The sequence below is a fragment of the Tiliqua scincoides genome, chromosome 8 (genome assembly GCF_035046505.1).
Source record: "Tiliqua scincoides isolate rTilSci1 chromosome 8, rTilSci1.hap2, whole genome shotgun sequence".
Lineage (NCBI taxonomy): Eukaryota > Metazoa > Chordata > Lepidosauria > Squamata > Scincidae > Tiliqua > Tiliqua scincoides.
This window is the reverse complement of record NC_089828.1, coordinates 37,483,387-37,501,576: the sequence shown is the minus strand read 5'-3', so window position 1 is coordinate 37,501,576 and position 18,190 is coordinate 37,483,387. Positions and strand designations below refer to the sequence as shown.

The 18,190-nt window shown below is 46.2% G+C and overlaps 2 protein-coding genes across 5 annotated transcripts in view; both read right to left on the bottom strand.

Annotated features, from left to right (window-relative positions):
- KDM4B (lysine demethylase 4B) overlaps positions 1 to 12,437 on the bottom strand; it is a 301,643-nt gene extending 289,206 nt beyond the window's left edge. For all 4 annotated transcript variants that reach the window (XM_066634889.1, XM_066634891.1, XM_066634890.1 and 1 more), the window contains exon 1: positions 12,254 to 12,437. The gene's annotated coding sequence lies outside the window, so the exon portion shown is untranslated. The remainder of the gene's footprint in view (positions 1 to 12,253) is intronic.
- A 2,071-nt stretch (positions 12,438 to 14,508) lies between these two features.
- UHRF1 (ubiquitin like with PHD and ring finger domains 1) overlaps positions 14,509 to 18,190 on the bottom strand; it is a 60,423-nt gene continuing 56,741 nt past the window's right edge. Inside the window, exons 16-17 of the mRNA XM_066635401.1 lie at positions 17,127 to 17,225; positions 14,509 to 15,728 (exon numbers count right to left, since the gene is read on the bottom strand). Coding sequence (XP_066491498.1) covers positions 15,582 to 15,728; positions 17,127 to 17,225 — 246 coding nt within the window. The 3' untranslated portion in view covers positions 14,509 to 15,581. The remainder of the gene's footprint in view (positions 15,729 to 17,126; positions 17,226 to 18,190) is intronic.

Genomic DNA, 18,190 nt, shown 5'->3' with positions numbered 1-18,190 from the left:
ATTAATTCTGATAAAACAAAAGGTGTTGGTTTTTGCCAGACGCTATAAGGCCCATCGATGGCTCCTAAATGGGAAACCCATCGAGCAGGTTAAATTAATAAAATTTAATTGCTTTATGGTTCTGAGATCACCCCATATTTAAACACCAGATCTTTAGAGGTGATCCAGACCAAATTTTTGCGTCAACTGATGCATGTCCCCCAATGTGTGCCGAATACTGTGGTTAGGCTGGAATCCGGCATCCCAAGTATAGAGATGTCGATGTGGCTAAATGCCTTGCATTATTTCTTGAAGATTCTCTCGAGACAGGGTAATTTTACTCATTTGATCTTTTTGGATTCCTTTATAGGCTCCTGGGAAAAGAGGTGCCTGGACTACTTTAATTTTTGCTATCTTTCCCCTGAGTCTTTAGCGATGATGAGCCCGGGAGACGCAAAAGAAATTTTGCGTCAGAGGTTGGTGGATCTTGAATTGAGATCTGCGAGAGCCAGACTTTCTACATATGTTTTTCTTGGGGATCAAGCTTTTATGCTTTCTCCTGCCAGATAACATCACTATTCCAAAATTCAGGATTGCTTTTACTAAAGCCAGGTGCAATGCACTTCTATCAGCAGTTCTTTTGGGACGTTATGCAAGGCGTCCTTACTCAGAAAGACTGTGCTCCTGCCGTAATAATGTGGTGGAGACAACTGCCCGCATTATTCTGCAATGTCCAAACTATGATGATTTGCGATTTAAATTTATTTCCCCGATTTTTGGCGCTATAACGGGGATGCAGGTGGAGGAGCAGCTTGCTTTTCTGCTATCTGATGTTAATCCTGATATATCGCTCAGGGTGGCCCGTTTCTGCCATGCTGCACAGTTGATAAGAAAGAAAATCGAGAGTATAAACTGATGGTTTTATGATTTTATATATGTGTAAAGGGATGTTGGTTTTAATTTTGTGTATTTTGTTGTGTTGATTTGTGGCTAGCTGGTCAGATGACCGTTAATAAAGTATCTGATCTGATCTGAATTAATTGCTGGTGTTCCCTCCCTCTGTCATTGGTGGACAGGAATTTCAATGCTTCTGCGAGGAGCTCGACCCTCATTGTCAAAAGATGAACGGAAAGCTGGTTTGCAGTGAAATAGTACTCAGCTAAAGCTGAAGTCTGCAGCTCTCTGGCCCAGGCAGGCAATGTGGCTCTGCTCCTAGACATCCCGTCAGACCACAGAATGTGCAGCTTCCTTGGGGTGATGGCACACATGATCATGAACTTTGAGCTGAAGACCAGATTGCTTGCCTGCCAATGATTTCTGATGAAGCATACTGGCACAAAAGTTATGTGGTGGTAGACAAGGCAGGCAATATAGTGAAAGCGTTCACGACAAACTTCCCTTCCCATGAGGACTGGTCCAACTGCGAGGACAACGATGCTGGCCTTCCAGAGCCAGAAGGGGGGGGGGTCCCAGAGTGGAGAATATAGACCCCTGAGACAATGTGGAGGACATGGTTTTTCCCCTCAAGCAGCAGGCGTAGTCCGCAAACGCAAGCAGCCCTTTGAGGAGGCTGTTGTGCCTTGTGCACAACTCACTAGTACACACTGGAATAACACCCTGCACCACATGAATCCTTCCTGGCTCTGGAGGAAGCGTGGCAGAGGTCAGTGCTCGATGAAGTGAATCACTCCAACTTGAAACCTTCCCTCAGGAAATACTCAGAGCTGAAAAAACTGAGCAGTGTTCTCCAACTCTTTCTAGAGGCCAAACAGGCCATGCAGTCTGAGGGGGAGGTGACAATTTCCGTGGTGGTGCCTTCAATAGTGGGACTCTATCATCACCTGCACAGTCTGCATCCTGTCCACCTGGCGCAGATGTGGCAGCTCTGAAGAGGAGTACGGAAGTTCGTTTTGGTGGCATTCTGGTGGTTATCAGTTTAATGCCCACGTCACAGGATCTGGGGGAGAAACTGCTCAAGTTCAACAAGTACCTGTACTTCATGGCTGCCATGTTAGATACCCACTTCTGGTGGCTGTGCAAGATTAGCAACAGAGAGGAAGACACCCACCTGGTGAGGGAGAAGGTGGTCTCCAAACTGCAGCAGTTCTGCAGCCTGGTTATACAAAGTACCGTGAAGAGGTCTATGCAGCCTGCGACGACCAGTGATGCCATGATACCCAGGTTCCAAGTCCCCAAAAGGAACCTGCATTTTCTCTTCTTCCTCTCTCTATGACTATCCAAGCATCCACAATGCTGAGAATTCCGCCACTCTGCCACTTCCTTCAGCACAGTCAGTTTTGAGCACAAGATGTTCTTCTACAGTGACCTGGTCAAGCAAAGCACCAAGTGCCGCCCCATCCAGGTGGCAGAGTTCTGGAGAAGTCACTGCAGGACTTCTGCCTTCTTAGCACTGCTTCTCTGAGCCTGTTCTTGGTTCCTGTCAGCTCTGCCTCTGTTAAGTGGGTGTTTAGCCAAGGCAGCCTGGTGATGAGGCCTCACCGCAGCAGGTTGATGGTCAGACTCCTAGAGAAGATTGTCTTCCTCAAGTACAAAGGAACTAAGTTTGTCTGACGACCAGTCAGTGGTTCTGTGATTTTCAGTAAATGATACTGTTCTGGCAGCAATAGCATTTTCACTCATTTCTGACAGGCTTCCTGTCCATGGCAGTGTGGGAGTGACTTGAGGAAGGAGGGAGCATCCTGGGTCTCTGTCCTCCTCCTCCACTGGGCTCTGCTGTGATGGACAAGTTGGTGCCAGCCCATGGTCATCATTGTTCTCCCTGACTCCCTCCCTGACTGGCCCACTGCATTCACTCACTCACTGCCCTCTTTTGCTGTACTGTCTTCCTGGGCCTCCACCCCATGTAGTGGGCATCCATCCAACCTTGCTGTCACCATGTGGGCCTGGTTCACTGTGCCCAGGTCTGCATGACTGCACAATTGTGTAGACGCAATCCAAGCCCCAACCGACAATGGGCACAACTGCCCCTTGGGAAGGGAATGCATGACACTCCTCCTGCCTTTCCAGAAAGGACCTGCTGCTTGTCGGACCAAGCTGAGCCCATCACCATTGCCTTGGTCAGACCCCTCCTTGGAGTTTTCTTGAGGGCAGTCAGCATTGCACCACCCTCTCCTCTTTCCAGGGGTTTATTATTGATAGGGATCTGTGGTTTGTTGTGAGCTATCCCTTCTCAGGGTGAGTCTCTATCCACCTCCTCCAGGTGGTTTCAGAGCACACTGCACACCTCTCCGGTATGTAGTCCACAAATGACAGGCTTTGGGAACTTGTTGTCATGGTCTGCTCACCTCATCAACTCTCCTTTCCTATCAAATCGTACTAGCACACCCCTCCTGTATTCCAGAAACACCAAGCCTCCTGTATGTGGGACCCATCTGATTGCTATGTGATAAGATGCCACAGGGCCACTGGCTACAGGCCCTTGCCGTCGAGCCACCTTGACAGGGGAGGCAACATTATAATACATGGGGCTTACAGTCCTGTACACCACCCTGTGCTGGTGGCAGACAGAGGCCCACTGGCCTTGGGGCCCTGCCATCATGGTCTGCCCACATCATCAACCCTTCCCATTCTATCGAATCATACTAGCAAACCTCTCACGTACTCCAGAAACACCATGCAACCTGTACTTAGGACTTCACCTGCTGTTCCTCATAAGCACACACACAAGGTGTATGTTTGAAATTTGAAGCATGACATTCTCTTCACGGTCAGGTCCATATCCTGCCATTCTCAGACTGCTCTGTGGTGTACCATCACAGGTCCACTGGCCTTGGGGCCTCGTCATCATGGTCTTGCCATTGACCCTTCCCTTCCTATTGTATTGTATTGAATCGTATCACACCCCTCCTGTATTACAGAACCGCAATCAACCTTCACAGAGGACCTCACCTGCCGTTACTTGACGACCACCAGTGCACAGCTACAGTATGCGTGCACTTGGCAGCCCCGGTGGTGCATTTCATGCAACCTCTCTGACCACTCTGTGCTGATGGCAGAAGGAGACCCAATGGCCTTGGGCCCTCCTCGTCATTGTCATTGACCCTTTCCTTCCTATTGTATCATATCGTATCGCATCGTATCATATTGTAGGCAGCCTGTCATTTCTGGAAGACCAGAGGCATGTCTGAGCCACACCACTAGGACTTTGGCTTTCCCCTGTCTCTGGTCCACAATACAGGTCACATGTCATTTTAGGAAGACCGAAGTCATGTCTCAGTGGTACCACAAACGTTGTCAGGGAGTGGCAACCCTCTGACACCTCCGGTCCACTCTACAGGTCAGACGGTCATTCCTGGAAGACCAAAGGCATGTCTGAGCCATGCAACTGAGAGGTTGGCTCCCCTGCCTTCGTTCCTGACTACAGGTCAGCGGACCATTCCTTTAAGACTGGAGGTGTGTCTCTGAGCAGTACAACACACATGCTGACCAGGCAGCTCAGAGTCTGGTGAAGCAGCACCTTTCAAACCTGAGGTGTCCATTCCCCACTGCCTGTGTGCTGCCTGCTTGACATGCAGAGGGTTGTCTCATGTCCAGCATCCAGTTAGGCTGTTATTGGATACCTGGATAGTGGGTACTTTGCCCCCTCCCCATCTCGGAAAGAACACCCTTCCTTTCTTCCAGAAATGCCCAAGTGTGCATTGGAGTAGCACCATTGTATCTAATCTGCTGCATGGAAAGTTGGGCAACACCCCTCCTTTCTTCCTGAAACACAAAGCTACTACCTGTAACTGCCAGTTGCTGTGTCTGAGCAGCATACTGTCTCCCACCCTCCCTTGATTCAGCCTGCCTGATAGGGTCCATGGAGCTCCTCCTGGTGCTGCCAGCCAGCCACCATCTCCTGCTACTAACAGCAGTGCTACCAGCGCCCTCTTCATCCCTGGAGGTGGCTACGCTGGTTTCAGGCAAGCAAGTGCTGCTGATTGTGGGGGTGGATGCAGTGGCATCACTAGGGTTCGCATCACCCGGTGTGGGATGCCAGTGCATAACCCCCCCCCATGTGGTGGGCATGGTGATGTACCATCACTCCGCCCCCACTGGTTTATTGGCTGTACCATTTGATAGAACAAAGATGGAACACATTCTGCATGAAATTACGCATTGATTGATATATAACATGATGGTATTATTCTTCCAAATTATGATTGCAGTGATTTTGGTCACTAGTGGTGTCACACACACACACACACACACACACACACACACACCCAGGTGTCAACTAACTATTACAGCAGTTCCCAAACTTTTAGCACTGGGACCCACTTTTTAGAATGACAATCTGTCCAAGACCCATCAGAAGTGAAGTCATGGTGGAAGTAACATCATCAGGCAAATTAAAATAAGTATAAATAAGTAAAATAAAACAAATGAATAAGCAGAAACCAGCCCTGTCCCTCCAAGTGAATTTCCCTTGTAGCCTGCCTGCAGTAACACCCCACCCTCCAAAATCACTAAGGTTTTCAGCCCTACCCAGTGCCCACTTCAATTTAAGAACTTCTGTTTAAACCGGATCACTGTCAGGATCCACCTGGCTTTGCAAGTCTCAAAATGGTTCACCTTATCAGTTGAAGCCTCTGTTTTGATCCTTTTTAGTGTGTGTGGGGGGGGGGGGGAAGGAGCTGCCTTCTGGAGTACTTGTTTAGCTGCAGGTGCATAGGATCAGGACCATTCTGGTAGCACAGGTGCATAGGATTAGGACCATTCACCTGATCTTCCACACCACCCAGGGCACATTTGCTTACTCACGAGTAAATGTGACCATGAGGCTTAGTTTTGCTTTCCATGGGCTCAATACATTCATCTGCTTGGAGGGAGGGACTTCCTTCGCAAATGTTTTTGGGGGCTGCTTTCATTGGATCAGGACCATTCTGATGTCGTTCGATTCCTCTCAGCCTGCCCTTTCCAACAAACTAAGGCAAGTTCGCCTACTCACAAGTAAACGTGCGATACGACTCACTTTCACTTTCCATAGGGATCCATGCATTTTTTGTTCTCTGGTTCTTTGGCTACAACTTTTGGTAGAAAGGAGATATTTCACATTGCATTCTGCTCGAAATTCCACATCCAACAGTATATAATATGATGGGGTTACCCCTAACCACCGCGATTTTAGCGTGTCACCCCCCAGTGCGCGTCACCCATTTGTGCGCATCACCAGGTGCGGACCGCACCCCCCTAGCGACACCACTGGGTGGATGAGAGAGCTGGGGTGAATCACCCTGCATCATTCATCATTCTTCTCTGTATCCCTGGGGATAGTAGCAATCAAATTAACATTGTCGATTTGGACTTTCAAAGGTTTTGACTAATTCCCTAACAGAAGGTTCTTAGCAATCATGACAATATAGCAATCATGACAATAATCATGACAATAACAAACAGTAACTTTGTTACAGAACAGGCAACAGTTAAAGAACAGACAACAGAAAATAGGAATATATGGGATATTTTCACAGTGGAAGGAAGTTAAGAAGTATCCCCCAAGATCTGTACAGCAAGCAATGCTTTTTAACTTGTTCATAAATGATATGGAGTTAGGGATAAAAAGTGGACAATTTTGCAGATGACACCAAACTATGGAGAAAGTTAACAACCAAAGCAGGTCCTTTCAATGGGACCAACTGAATGAATGGGTAATCAAATGCAATTTAATGTCAACAAGTGCTAAGTGCTGCACACTGGGCCAAAAACAGACCAATTTGACATATCACTGGGATATGAGCTATCTGTGACAAATCAGAAAAGAAACCTTAGGATCATGATGGAGCGCTCAACAAAAGTGTCAACTGAAAAGGTGTGAAGAAGACAAATTCCATGCTGGGGTCACTAAGGAAAAGGATGGAGAATAAGACTGCTAACATTGCAATGTCCCTATAAAAGTCAATGGTACGGCTGCACCTGGAATACAGGTTGGACCTAACCATCTGCAGATCTCAACACAGGAGTGTCAAACATAAGGCCAGTGGGCCAGATGCCATCCATGGAAGCCTTTATCCAGCCAATGCAATAGTTCGGGTAGAAGTGGTGCTACAAGACCCCAATTATCATGCAGGCCACCCTTTCAGCAGAACTGCTTTTGCCAAGGTATTACATTGCATAACACCTCTCACTGCTGACCTGCAAAGCGAAGCCTTAGCTTTCAAGGCACCTGCTTTTAATGTTACTTCTGACCCTCAGCAGGCACCATGAATGCTTGTCAGCCCACTCTATGAACCCAGTTTGATGCCCATGATTTAGTGATTAACTTGGGTTAACTGCAGACTTTACGCCGAGACTAGAATCAAACTGGTAGCTGACAGAGGAACAGCACAATATGTGCTGCCCATCGTGTTCTCACCAGCAACATAGTGGCTTTTGAACCAATTATTACTATAAAACACACTTCATCTCCCAGAAAGTCGTAAGTAGCTCACTAATCTATATAAACAAACACACATACAGGCCACCTGGAAAGCTTTCATTACCTTCACCCAGTATATGACAATAACAACCCTTTACTCTTACAATGAAACGGGCTTGTGCGTTAGAGCTAGCCCAGGTCTGGACCCACTGTTGGGTCACAACCTGATTTCTGGTAGGTCGTGCAAAGAATGATGAAAAATTCAGGGAACTAATTGTCTCATGCCCTGAGGCTATTCAAAAATCAGATACTGTAGTTGCTAATTACCCTGCAAAGAGCTCAGCTTACAAGGTAGCTGCTAACTGCCCTGCAAAGAGTTGAGCTCTTGAAGTCTGCAAGCTTGTGTAAATATAGGGAGAAATGTTTGAGGATCTTTCTTGTTTATTATTATTTATAACTAAATAAATACCATAGGTGAAATTTTTGCCAAGTAATCAAGCTCCAATTATCACTTCGGCTTACCTCCGGGTCAATCAGAGGGCAGAACTTTTCAACTCTGAACAGTTTCTCTGCTGAGCTCAGGCAGGCACCTGTTAGTTGCTATAGTAATTTTCCTGGAACATTCCAGTCAAAGTTAACCTTTTATTCTCCCTCCTTCTGCAGCAGCCTGGTTCTGCTTTGCCAATGCTTGCAAAGCAGGTGTATTTATTTGTAAACACCAGGATGGGATCCTGCTTCCCAGGCTACAATTCAGTGCATCATTACTTAAGAATAACACCCATGGAAAGCAGTGGGTCTACTTCTGAGTAAAAAAGGCTGCAAATATCTCATCTCTCTGCTGTGAATTGAACTGAACTGCACACTCTCAGTTATGTGTTAAGGGTTGTGTGTTTTATGTAGAGCTTCTGGCTTAACACACCAGACAACGTAAAGGTGGATTTGTTTCATGGATCTCCTGTAGTGGTTCCCAACCTTTTGCACTTGCATATCCCTTGGCAGCCCATTTCCATAAATTGTACCCTTCATATTAGCAAAATGTTTGTAATAATACAAGCCCTCATCCCCTCTCAGACTTCATGTACTCATCACATATTTTCTCTTTTCATCTGTTTGAAGAGCAGAAGACTCTGCCTTTGCACTGTTTTGCACCAGAAGTGTGCTGAGAAATTCTGGGTGATTGATCACTTTCCTTATTATGTTTCACCTTTTTTTACTGTTCTGGTTTTCGATCACTGGTTCATAGATGAATTGATGACCAAAAACTAGCTATTGGTGGGGCTTTCACAGCCTTGCTGGTCCTTGCAAGGCATTCCTGCCTTGCAAGGTATTCTGGAGCACAGCCTGCATTTTTCTGCCATTATTCCATTCTTTTTCAAGTACCCCTAAAGGTCCTGTTGAGTGTCCCTGGGAGTACACGAATACCAGGTTGGGAACCACTGTTTTACTGGTATGTTGTTTACAGTGCACTTACTCTGATAGTGTTTACAAAAAGGTGGTGAAGACCAGAATTAAATAAATAAATAAATAAATAAATAAATAGATAGATAGATAAATAAATAAAAAATGTATCTTATGATCTTTTATTATGTTTTTAATAAATTAGAGACTACAGTTCTTAGGTAACAATTAGTGGTAGGTTATTTTTCAGGATCTGGCCTCGGATAAAATCAGACAAAACTATAGTCAGACACCCCCCGAAGTTTAATCCCCGACTTATCCGAGGGTCATAGAAAATTCCACGGTTGTTGACTCAAAACCTGCCCTTGACTTATCTGTCGGGTCAGCTTGTATTTCTGAATCTACTTATTTTTGTCCCCAAAATGAGGGGACAGCCACTAAAATTGAAAGTCAAGAGAGTTAGAACAGATCAATGAAGATATTTATTTATGTGGCATTTAATTAGTTTGCAAAACTCCTTGCCACAGGATGTACTGCCTAGATACCTTTAAAAGGAGACTGGACAAATTTCTAGTAGAAAAGTCAATCACAGGTTACAAACCAGGATGAATATGTGCAATCTCCTGGTAGGCTACCTCAGAATGTTGGTAGGCTATCTATTAGCATTTAGTAGTCTCTCTCAAAATGCCAGATGCAAGGGAATGGGAATAGGAGGCAGGTATCTTGTGTGCTCCCTGAGGCATCTGATGGGCCATAAACAGGAAGCTGGACTAGATTAACCTTTGACCTAATTCAGTGGGGCATATGTTACACTTCCATGCATACTCCCAAATAATAATCACTCAATATATGACCCTCCTCCCAATAAATCACCAAAGTAAGTGAGGGAGAAGAAACTTCGATTGGTTTGTAACAAGTATTCACCTTTTTAAAAAAGTGAGGTGCTTTGTAAATTACATACTTTTTCTATCCAACTCACCCTTTTCCAGGATTTTTTGGCCTTTCATATATTGTAAACCTTCAGACAATTGATATCTATTTTAAAGAGCTCTGTACCATGCTAATTTTAAGCACTATGCCAATAAATGTTAATTTTACTATTATACTTTATTTATTATTATACTTTATTTTAACTGTGAAAGGGTTTCACTAACTGTGAAAGGGTTTTATTCTATGACTTTTACCCTAGTAACTATGACCAAAATCCACTGAATGAAGCCAAAAATCCCATTAATTTCAACTGGACTATAAATAGCTATAAATAATTTTGCTTGGAAAAAGAAAAAAGCAATTTTTGTCTTTTTATTACAACCCAATGTTGTTGTTTTTTACATCCGTTTGCTTTGAATTCATTTTTAACATGGAAAGGCAATTGCATAAATACAAACACAGCAATACCTTGCACTTTCATCTGGTTAGAGACCAAAGCAGGGATGAAAATTTTTATAAAAAATTGATGAAAGTCAAAGCATAGCCTTATTTAATTTGCAAATTTATTTCGGCCAGCAAAACATGTAATTATACAACACATGTGAATGCATGCAAAACGTAAAGAAACAGAAATAAAAGAAAAACATAAGAATTTCAGTAAATGTCATGGAAGTTTGGATGAAATCAAAGGAAAGTTGGAGTCACATCCAGAAATCCTCTGTGAAGTTCCAGCTGTGGATACAGAACCCACAGTGGGTTGAATCCATGGGTTCTAAAACCATGAATAAAGGGAAACTGCTGTATGCAAACAGTGGTTCACAGTAAAGGACATTCCATTGTAGACCAGACCAGAAAACATCCCTGTCCTGAACCTGACAGAAAATTTGTGGCACTGTTGGACAAACTTTGTACAAATGAGGAGTCCATCAAATAAAAGGCAATTAATTGAGGCCATAATTGCTTCCTGGCATCATGTAATAGCAAAGGTAGAACTTCAAAAAAGTTGTTGGTTCAATAAGATGACACTGTGCTGTGTTTGTTTTGAATAATAAATGCTGATAGTACAGTACTAAAAGCTGATAGTACTGCAGATATGTCACAGTTGTGGTATACGCAGCACAACATTTTTGGTACTGCAGGTATTTGAATTCTGGTTTTTTGTATAGAAGTCAGCATTAAGTTCTGTTTCAATTAATAAAAAAAAAATCTGCATTTAGTGAAGCATAAAGGTTCCCAAAAGCATGTAAAATTGTGAAACATGAAATATGAAAATTCCACAATGTACATACCCACCACCCAACCATCTGTGAAGAACCAGGTTTTTCAGCAGGTTTTCTTTGTGCTTGCATTTGGGTTATGCGCATTTCTTTAACCTTGCTTGTGAGCTCACACAAATGGGAAAGGAAAATGCAAGGGGAGTGTATGTCATATTTCAAAACATTTATACCCCACCTCTCCGTTAATACTGTGCACTGAAAGCAACACTACATACATACGCATGAGTTCTCATCAGCAATGTGCAGTGGGTGGGGAGGCAGGAGAGGCACAGCCCTAGGCTGGTCACTTCCTCGAGGGCTCCAGAGGGGACGCTCTGCCTCACTTGCAGAGAATGGGGGGTTGCGGACACCTCTCAGGGCCATGGTGCTTCCTGGAGGGCTCCGGTGGGGAGGCTCTGCCTCACCTGCAGAGAGTGAGGGTTGTGGGCACCTCTCAGGGCCGTGGCACTTCCTGGAGGGCTCCGGAGGGGAGGCTCTGCCTCACCCGCAGAGAGTGGGGCTTGTGGGCGCCTCACAGGGCCATGGCGCTTCCTGGAGGGCTCCGGAGGGGAGGCTCTGCCTCACCCGCAGAAAGTGGGGGTTGTGGGCGCCTCACAGGGCCGTGGCGCTTCCTGGAGGGCTCCGGAGGGGAGGCTCTGCCTCACCCGCAGAGAGTGGGGGTTGTGGGTGCCTCACAGGGCCGTGGCGCTTCCTGGAGGGCTCCGGAAAGGAGGCTCTGCCTCACCCGCAGAGAGTGGGGATTGTGGGCGCCTCACAGGGCCGTGGCGCTTCCTGGAGGGCTCCGGTGGGGAGGCTCTGCCTCCCCTGCAGAGAGTGGGGGTTGTGGGCGCCTCACAGGGCCGTGGCGCTTCCTGGAGGGCTCCGGAGGGGAGGCTCTGCCTCACCCGCAGAGAGTGGGGGTTGTGGGCGCCTCACAGGGCCGTGCCGCTTCCTGGAGGGCTCCGGAGGGGAGGCTCTGCCTCGCCTGCCTGCCTCCCACCCCCCGCAGCCCTGGTGTTGCGCTGGAGATGCGCCCGAATCATGCCGGGCCTTCCCCTGCCAGAGAAACTTCCTTCGGCGCGGGACACTCTGCGGGCGGCGTCCACGCAGCCACCGGTGGGGTCTCCGGGGCAGGGGCGTCCTTCCAGAGCCCGTCCGCGTCCCCCCAGGGCCTCCACCCCCGCTGCGGAGAACAAGCGTCCCGCCTCCCCCTCCGAGGACGCGGCCGCCGCCACCCCAGCTGTGGAGACGGAGGCGGCCTGTGCGAGCGTCGCTCCCCTCCCCCCGCAGGCCCGGCCCTCCCTCAGCCCCGGAGCAGCGCTCTGCATCTTACCGCACGCCCGCCCGGCCTGCGAAGCTTCACCGGCGCTCGGTTTCGCTGCGCCCGGTCCCAGCCGCGGATCGCCGCCGAGCGGCCTTGCGAGGAGGGTCGCCCGAGTGCAAGGAAGCGGAGGGGGGAGGGGCGGCTCCGGGGAACAGCCGTCTCCAATTTCTTTCCTCCTCCAACGGCCGTCCGCCACCGCCCCCTTTCCCGCGGCGCCGCCGCGATTGGCTCGCTCTCCAGCTTGAGCGGCAGCCCCCGCGGCCAACCAGGCGCCACCTTCTCTTCGCTACTCCAAGTCTGGAGGGGCGGTCTGGGCGCAAGCTGGAGATCCCGCCCCCTGAGTGTCGTCCTCCAATGAGAACTATGCAGCCGGCACTGGTGGGTCGGCCCGCCCCGCCCCCTTCCAGTCTCCCGTCGACTAATGAGAAAAGTTGAGAGGCCGGCGGCGGAACGCGCCCCCTCGGCACAGAAGGGGCGGGGCTGGGCGGAGATTGCTACGGCCATGCCCCCTCCCTTGAAGGGACTGAATCGCTAAGGCGTACGTGAGGAAGTGCACAGCGCGGGTCCATGCAAAGGAGGGGGAGGGCTGCAGGGCTCTGCGCACCAATAGGGCAGGGAGCGGCGCCTGGCCCTGGCGGGGGGAGGGGGCAGAACTGCTTTGCCGCCCCTCCCCCTCTGCGTGCAACACTCCCGAGACACGCGCAGCCCCGCGAGACAGGAAAATTGCAGGGCCGCGAGTGTCTCCAAAAGCGCCTGCAGCTGCTCGGCCGGGCCTGTGAACAGTCGCCACTCGGACCCGCCCCCTGCAGAACCTCCCCTTGAACTCAGCAAGCCTGCCTGGCTCCTTGGCCCAAGTTTGCGGCAGCAAAAAGCAGAACTCACGCGAAGGCCATGCGGGCGCAGCCGCTTCTGCCCAGCGGGGTCGGGTGTGCAGCTGTGGGCAGGGCAGAGAGGGGTTTTCAGTCGCTGAGACAGCCTTTCTGCTGGGGAGTCTGGGGCTCCCCAAGAGACAGTCACAGCTGCGGGCTCTTGTTTCTCACCCAGTGATCTGGCTGAAGGCCACCATGAGGATGCTCGTTTTCAAAAAGGTGCCACAGCACTTGGCTGTTTTTGCTCTGCAGTAAAGATTCATAAAATTGCCTTTTGAGAGGCATTTAAAGGCTGGTTGTCTGGAAACACTGTGTGCCCCCTGCAAGGCCTACTATTTTTGCATCTAGAAGTTGAAGGGCAGCATGTATACACAAGTGCAGAAGTTTCTGTGAAGCTGTGGCACACCCACTGATAGATTCCGTTGGTAATCGATGTTGGTAATCGATGTTGGAGATGTAAAGGTGCAGGGGTAGAGAAAAACTAATGTATTGACTTTGCAAAATAAACTATTGCCTCAATCAAAGCAGTCCTTTAAAAAAAATACAGAAACTTAGACAATCACCCATCAAATAGTACAAATTTAACTTGCGATATAAAATCCGATTAAAAAATCTTTGTTCCAAAAAGAACTGAACAACTTCTGTATGATTAATTGGGCTTGATCCCATAATCTGGGGAGGGGGGTAATCCCAATTAAGATTTACTTCCAAATAAACAGGACCAGGCTGGAAAATTTCAGGGGATCACAGCTGACCAACTATGCTCTTGTCCACAGTCCTCAACACCAATAACACTCTTGCAGCATATTTATGCATGCTTACTCAGCAGTAAGTCCTATTGGGTTGGATGGGACTTTCAAATACGCATGCATTGAGTTGCAGCCCTTGGCTTCAATAATGCCAGCAAAAGTCTCAGTGCATGGCAAATATCAACCTTCAACAGTAAAGATTTAAAGTACAACATGCACTTGCACATTGTCCTCCTCCTAGACATCTTGGTTGTCCTCCACATATCTCAATGGCTTCAGCATAAGAAGCCACCCCTAAAGTTAGTTCTTCCAAGACAAAGTCATGCAATCAAGAACAAAGCCTTCCAGAACATCTGGTCTCTGAAAATACTAAAGAACTGGCACTTAAATACTAAGGAACACATGTGTGCATGCTCTCTCCCCACCCCCCATTACTTCAAGACAAGATTGCCAGTTCCTGAAATGAAGGTTGAGGAAAGAAACCACATCTGGGTTAATAATTAGATATGTGTCACTCAGCCAATGCACAGATCTAATACTCTTAAGGCTGGATTTCAGAATTTATTTTTTTTAAAGGCACATACTCTCCTTTACGAAAAGGTATTTTATTTTGAGAACTTCTGTTTGTTCAAAAATTGTGGCATAATTCAGAAAGACAAATGTTACTTTCTCAAACAATATTACATTTATAAAAGAGACAAAAAAAATTAAGTACATTTGTTCCAGTCTGTTCATTGTGAAAAATGATTTAATATCATCCCTGTTTTTTGTTGAGGTATTGAACCGTAAAGTTTTGGTTCTTTTGAGGCAAGACCAAACCAGCCAACTACCGAGTACACAAGGAAGTCTTCCATTTAAAAAACTAGTTACATGTCTAATTATCCATTCTAAGCAGAAGAAATTTCAGAATTAGCAGAATACAGTATATGCAGTAGCAGAAAAATCCACAGCTGGGTGCCACACTAATGATGACCTAGAGCTACAGTGTTTTGTTTCATAAGCCCAAGGACAAGAATCTTGCTGGCAGTTTAGACCATTTCAGTGCGCTTTTTAAATTGATGGTTCAAAGCTCAGTCTTTCAGCATAAAAAAGGACGAAAAAGGCAAGGCACTTCCAAATGGCTTTTCATGTTTTCCTGGTATGGCTAGAAAGAGGCACCTGGCAGGCAAATGCAGAGACTGAGGTAGTAACTTTACATATAGGCCCTTAAAAAGACAAGCAGTTGATAGGGAGAGGCTTTCAACAAGATTACAAAATAGCATAATAAGACAACACAAGTGGCAGGCCTAAACCAAGAATCATCTCAAACTACACACACACACATGCATCAAGATGCTAACAAAAGATTTAAAAAATGCATTAAGCTTTTATGGCCAAAATCCATAGATTTCAGGAGATTGTTCTAGCAACCAAGCCATGTACTAGATTTTCTAATGCAGAAGACACACTGCCCCATTAGAAACTGAATTCTGTCAAACTTAGTAGCACATTTACATTACGCAACTTGTAATTTCCTAGAACATGTGTTCTTGTTAATATTTTTTATGCAGGGGTTATCAAAAATACAAAGCAAGTTGCTAACCTCTATAGTTTTTTTTTAAGGGGGAGGCAACAGGGTAAGAAGCATTACTGAAAAGGCTATTTAAATAAAGTTCCACCAAAACCCATAAAGTTTTTTGAAAGGAAAACAATTTAAGGAAAATTGAAGTGCTTTGGGAATCACCGTCCATTGCCATAGCCTGGGAAGAGCTGATTTAAGAGAGTCTGCAGTGGTTTATTTACTTTCATGGTATAGTTCTTGCCAAGATCATAACGGCAAGCTGGGCATGTGTACACTTCTGCTCGGAAGGATCGATCCAGACAGTCCTTGAGGAAAACAAAAGTTGAAAGATTTTATAGCAATACTTGTGTACAACTCCATTATTAAACTTCAAATTGTAATATTCTTCATATATAAAGAAATTGAGAAACTGTAGCTTTGAAATGCACTTAATTTTTCCTAAGAAAATATGGTAGTAGTGAATATAAGTTATCTTTGTTGACAAACTATGGAGTGGAATCAAACTTTATGTATGTAAACATACTTATGCCTCTTCTCCAGAGCTCAGGGTAGCTTGCAATGATCTCTATTTAAAACCTAAATTTAAATTTACAAACAAGCCCCCCCCCCAACTAAAGTAGCACAAACAGCAAGATCTCACCACACCATCTTGCAACTGTTTACATCCTCACTTGTTCCAGGAAAAAGTCAAGAGACAAAAGCACCAGTTCTTGCCTGATGACTTCTTTCACCTTGCTTCACCCATCTTGAACCAGGAGATCTATAGATGTTTCAGGGATGTTATCAGAAGGGTAGCTTTTGTGTAAACTGCTCCTTTATTATGGATCTCTAAACCCTTTCATAAGACAATTCCCAGGGTGATAGTGGTAAAGCTCCTTTAGCACACTGCCATCTTTCCTGTTTCACTACTATCTTAAGCTCTGCTGCATACCAAGGTTTGAAACAATTTTATAACAAAAGCTCCTAATTACATTAGCCAAATTTCACATTCCACCCTGTCCCTGGGTCATCAAAAGTCAAATCTGATTTTTATTTTTTCCCTTAATTTCCCTTAAAACAAGGTCTTATACAGCTTCTCACTCCTGAATTGGCCTTTTCAGCCACACTAGATGCTGTTCCAGAACCACCATTCAGAGCGCGATACCATAGTCTTTCGAGATGAAGGTTGCCTACATAACAGCTTCAACACACACAGCACACGCACGCACACACACACAGAGTGAGAGAGCAAGAGCAAAACAAAAAACACTTAAATCAGGGCTTTCACAGTCCCTGTCCCAAGAAAATTCAGGGCTGAGATACAAGTACCCTGTGAACCTCTGGGGTATTGACTTGGCCTTGCCAGCCTTCCCACTCAGTTACAGAACATGATGCTATGCAAAGCCCTTAAACACATCATCATCACAGACTAACCATATCTGGAATTTGTGACACTGGCCAGAGGCATATCATTAAATGCATCTTCTGAAGCTCTTTGGATTTTGTCTAGTAAACTCAAACTGGATGAAAATACATCATTTGTTTACTTCAATCTGCTTTCAGTGAACCTGTGGAGTCTGGGGGCTCTGTATATTGGGGAAATCCTACCTTCACTGGTATTGTACACTTCAGAGTACTCTCAAAAACCACTCCATGGGTCTCAGACATTTACAATAGAAAAAAAAAAGACAAGACAGGCCTGAAGATTAGCCTCAGCTACTCACCTTACAAACATTGTGCTGGCACACTGTTGTGATTGGCTGAAACACCACCTCTTGACAGCAAATGCATAAAAAGGTTTCTTCCACTTTGTTCAGGAATTTCTGCCATGAGAAGCAGTCAGAGGAGTTACGGAACTGCTAACTTTTATTCTCCCTTCACTTCTACTGGCAAAAATATTCAAATTTTATGTGGCTGTGCTATTTAGAAGGGCACAATTTTAAAATGGCCTGAAGGGCAGGTTAGTGAGGAAAACCACACTAATCAAAAGCAGCACAAGGAAGGCATAGAGACAGAAGAGAAATAAAGACCATACTGGGCGGACCAAATTGACCTTTCCCAGCAAGTCAACCACTAATGCAGAGATTTTCAAACTCTCAGGGAGAGTCTGAACTGCAGTAAGTTCTTGCAGGGGGAGCAATCACAAAACCAGAGCACTATTGCTGCGCTTTCACTTTTTAAGACCTGGGGAACCCTGCAGACACTCGTGCAAGGCTCCCTGCACCCCTGACAGGCTGCTGCAGGGACTGATGAGTGCATGCCAGGCCCTGCAGCCCCCTTAGCAACACAATCCTGGGGATCACATCACTGCCTCTCCCCTGCCCCAGCCCCTTAAGGGGAAAGTGGCCAGGGCTCACCGGCTGGGGCGTCGCAATGCCCCAGTTTGAAAAAACCTGCTCTAATGTAAAAAATTGCCTTTAACTATAGAAGTAGCTCAGCAGGGTCTCAACTCCAGATCCTGCCCCAAAATGCTACATTTTTACTTGTAGGGAATGAATTTAATTTTGGGCTTGCTTTATTTTTTTTTAATGTGGGAAAGCATTTCAAGGGCCATTTCCCAACTGCAATCTAAAGTTGGATAATGGACTCTTTACCACAGAACTCTATCACTCCCTTCTAATCCACGTGGAAACCAGGCCACATACAAAGGCAATATGATGGATAGATTTGAAAAATGAGCTTGAGGGGCTGGGAAGAGAGAAGGTGCACACCTGCACAAGCTGATGAGGTGAAAGGTTTATTCAATCAGGCCAATGACCATTTTTAATACACAAAGTCTTTAAACCAA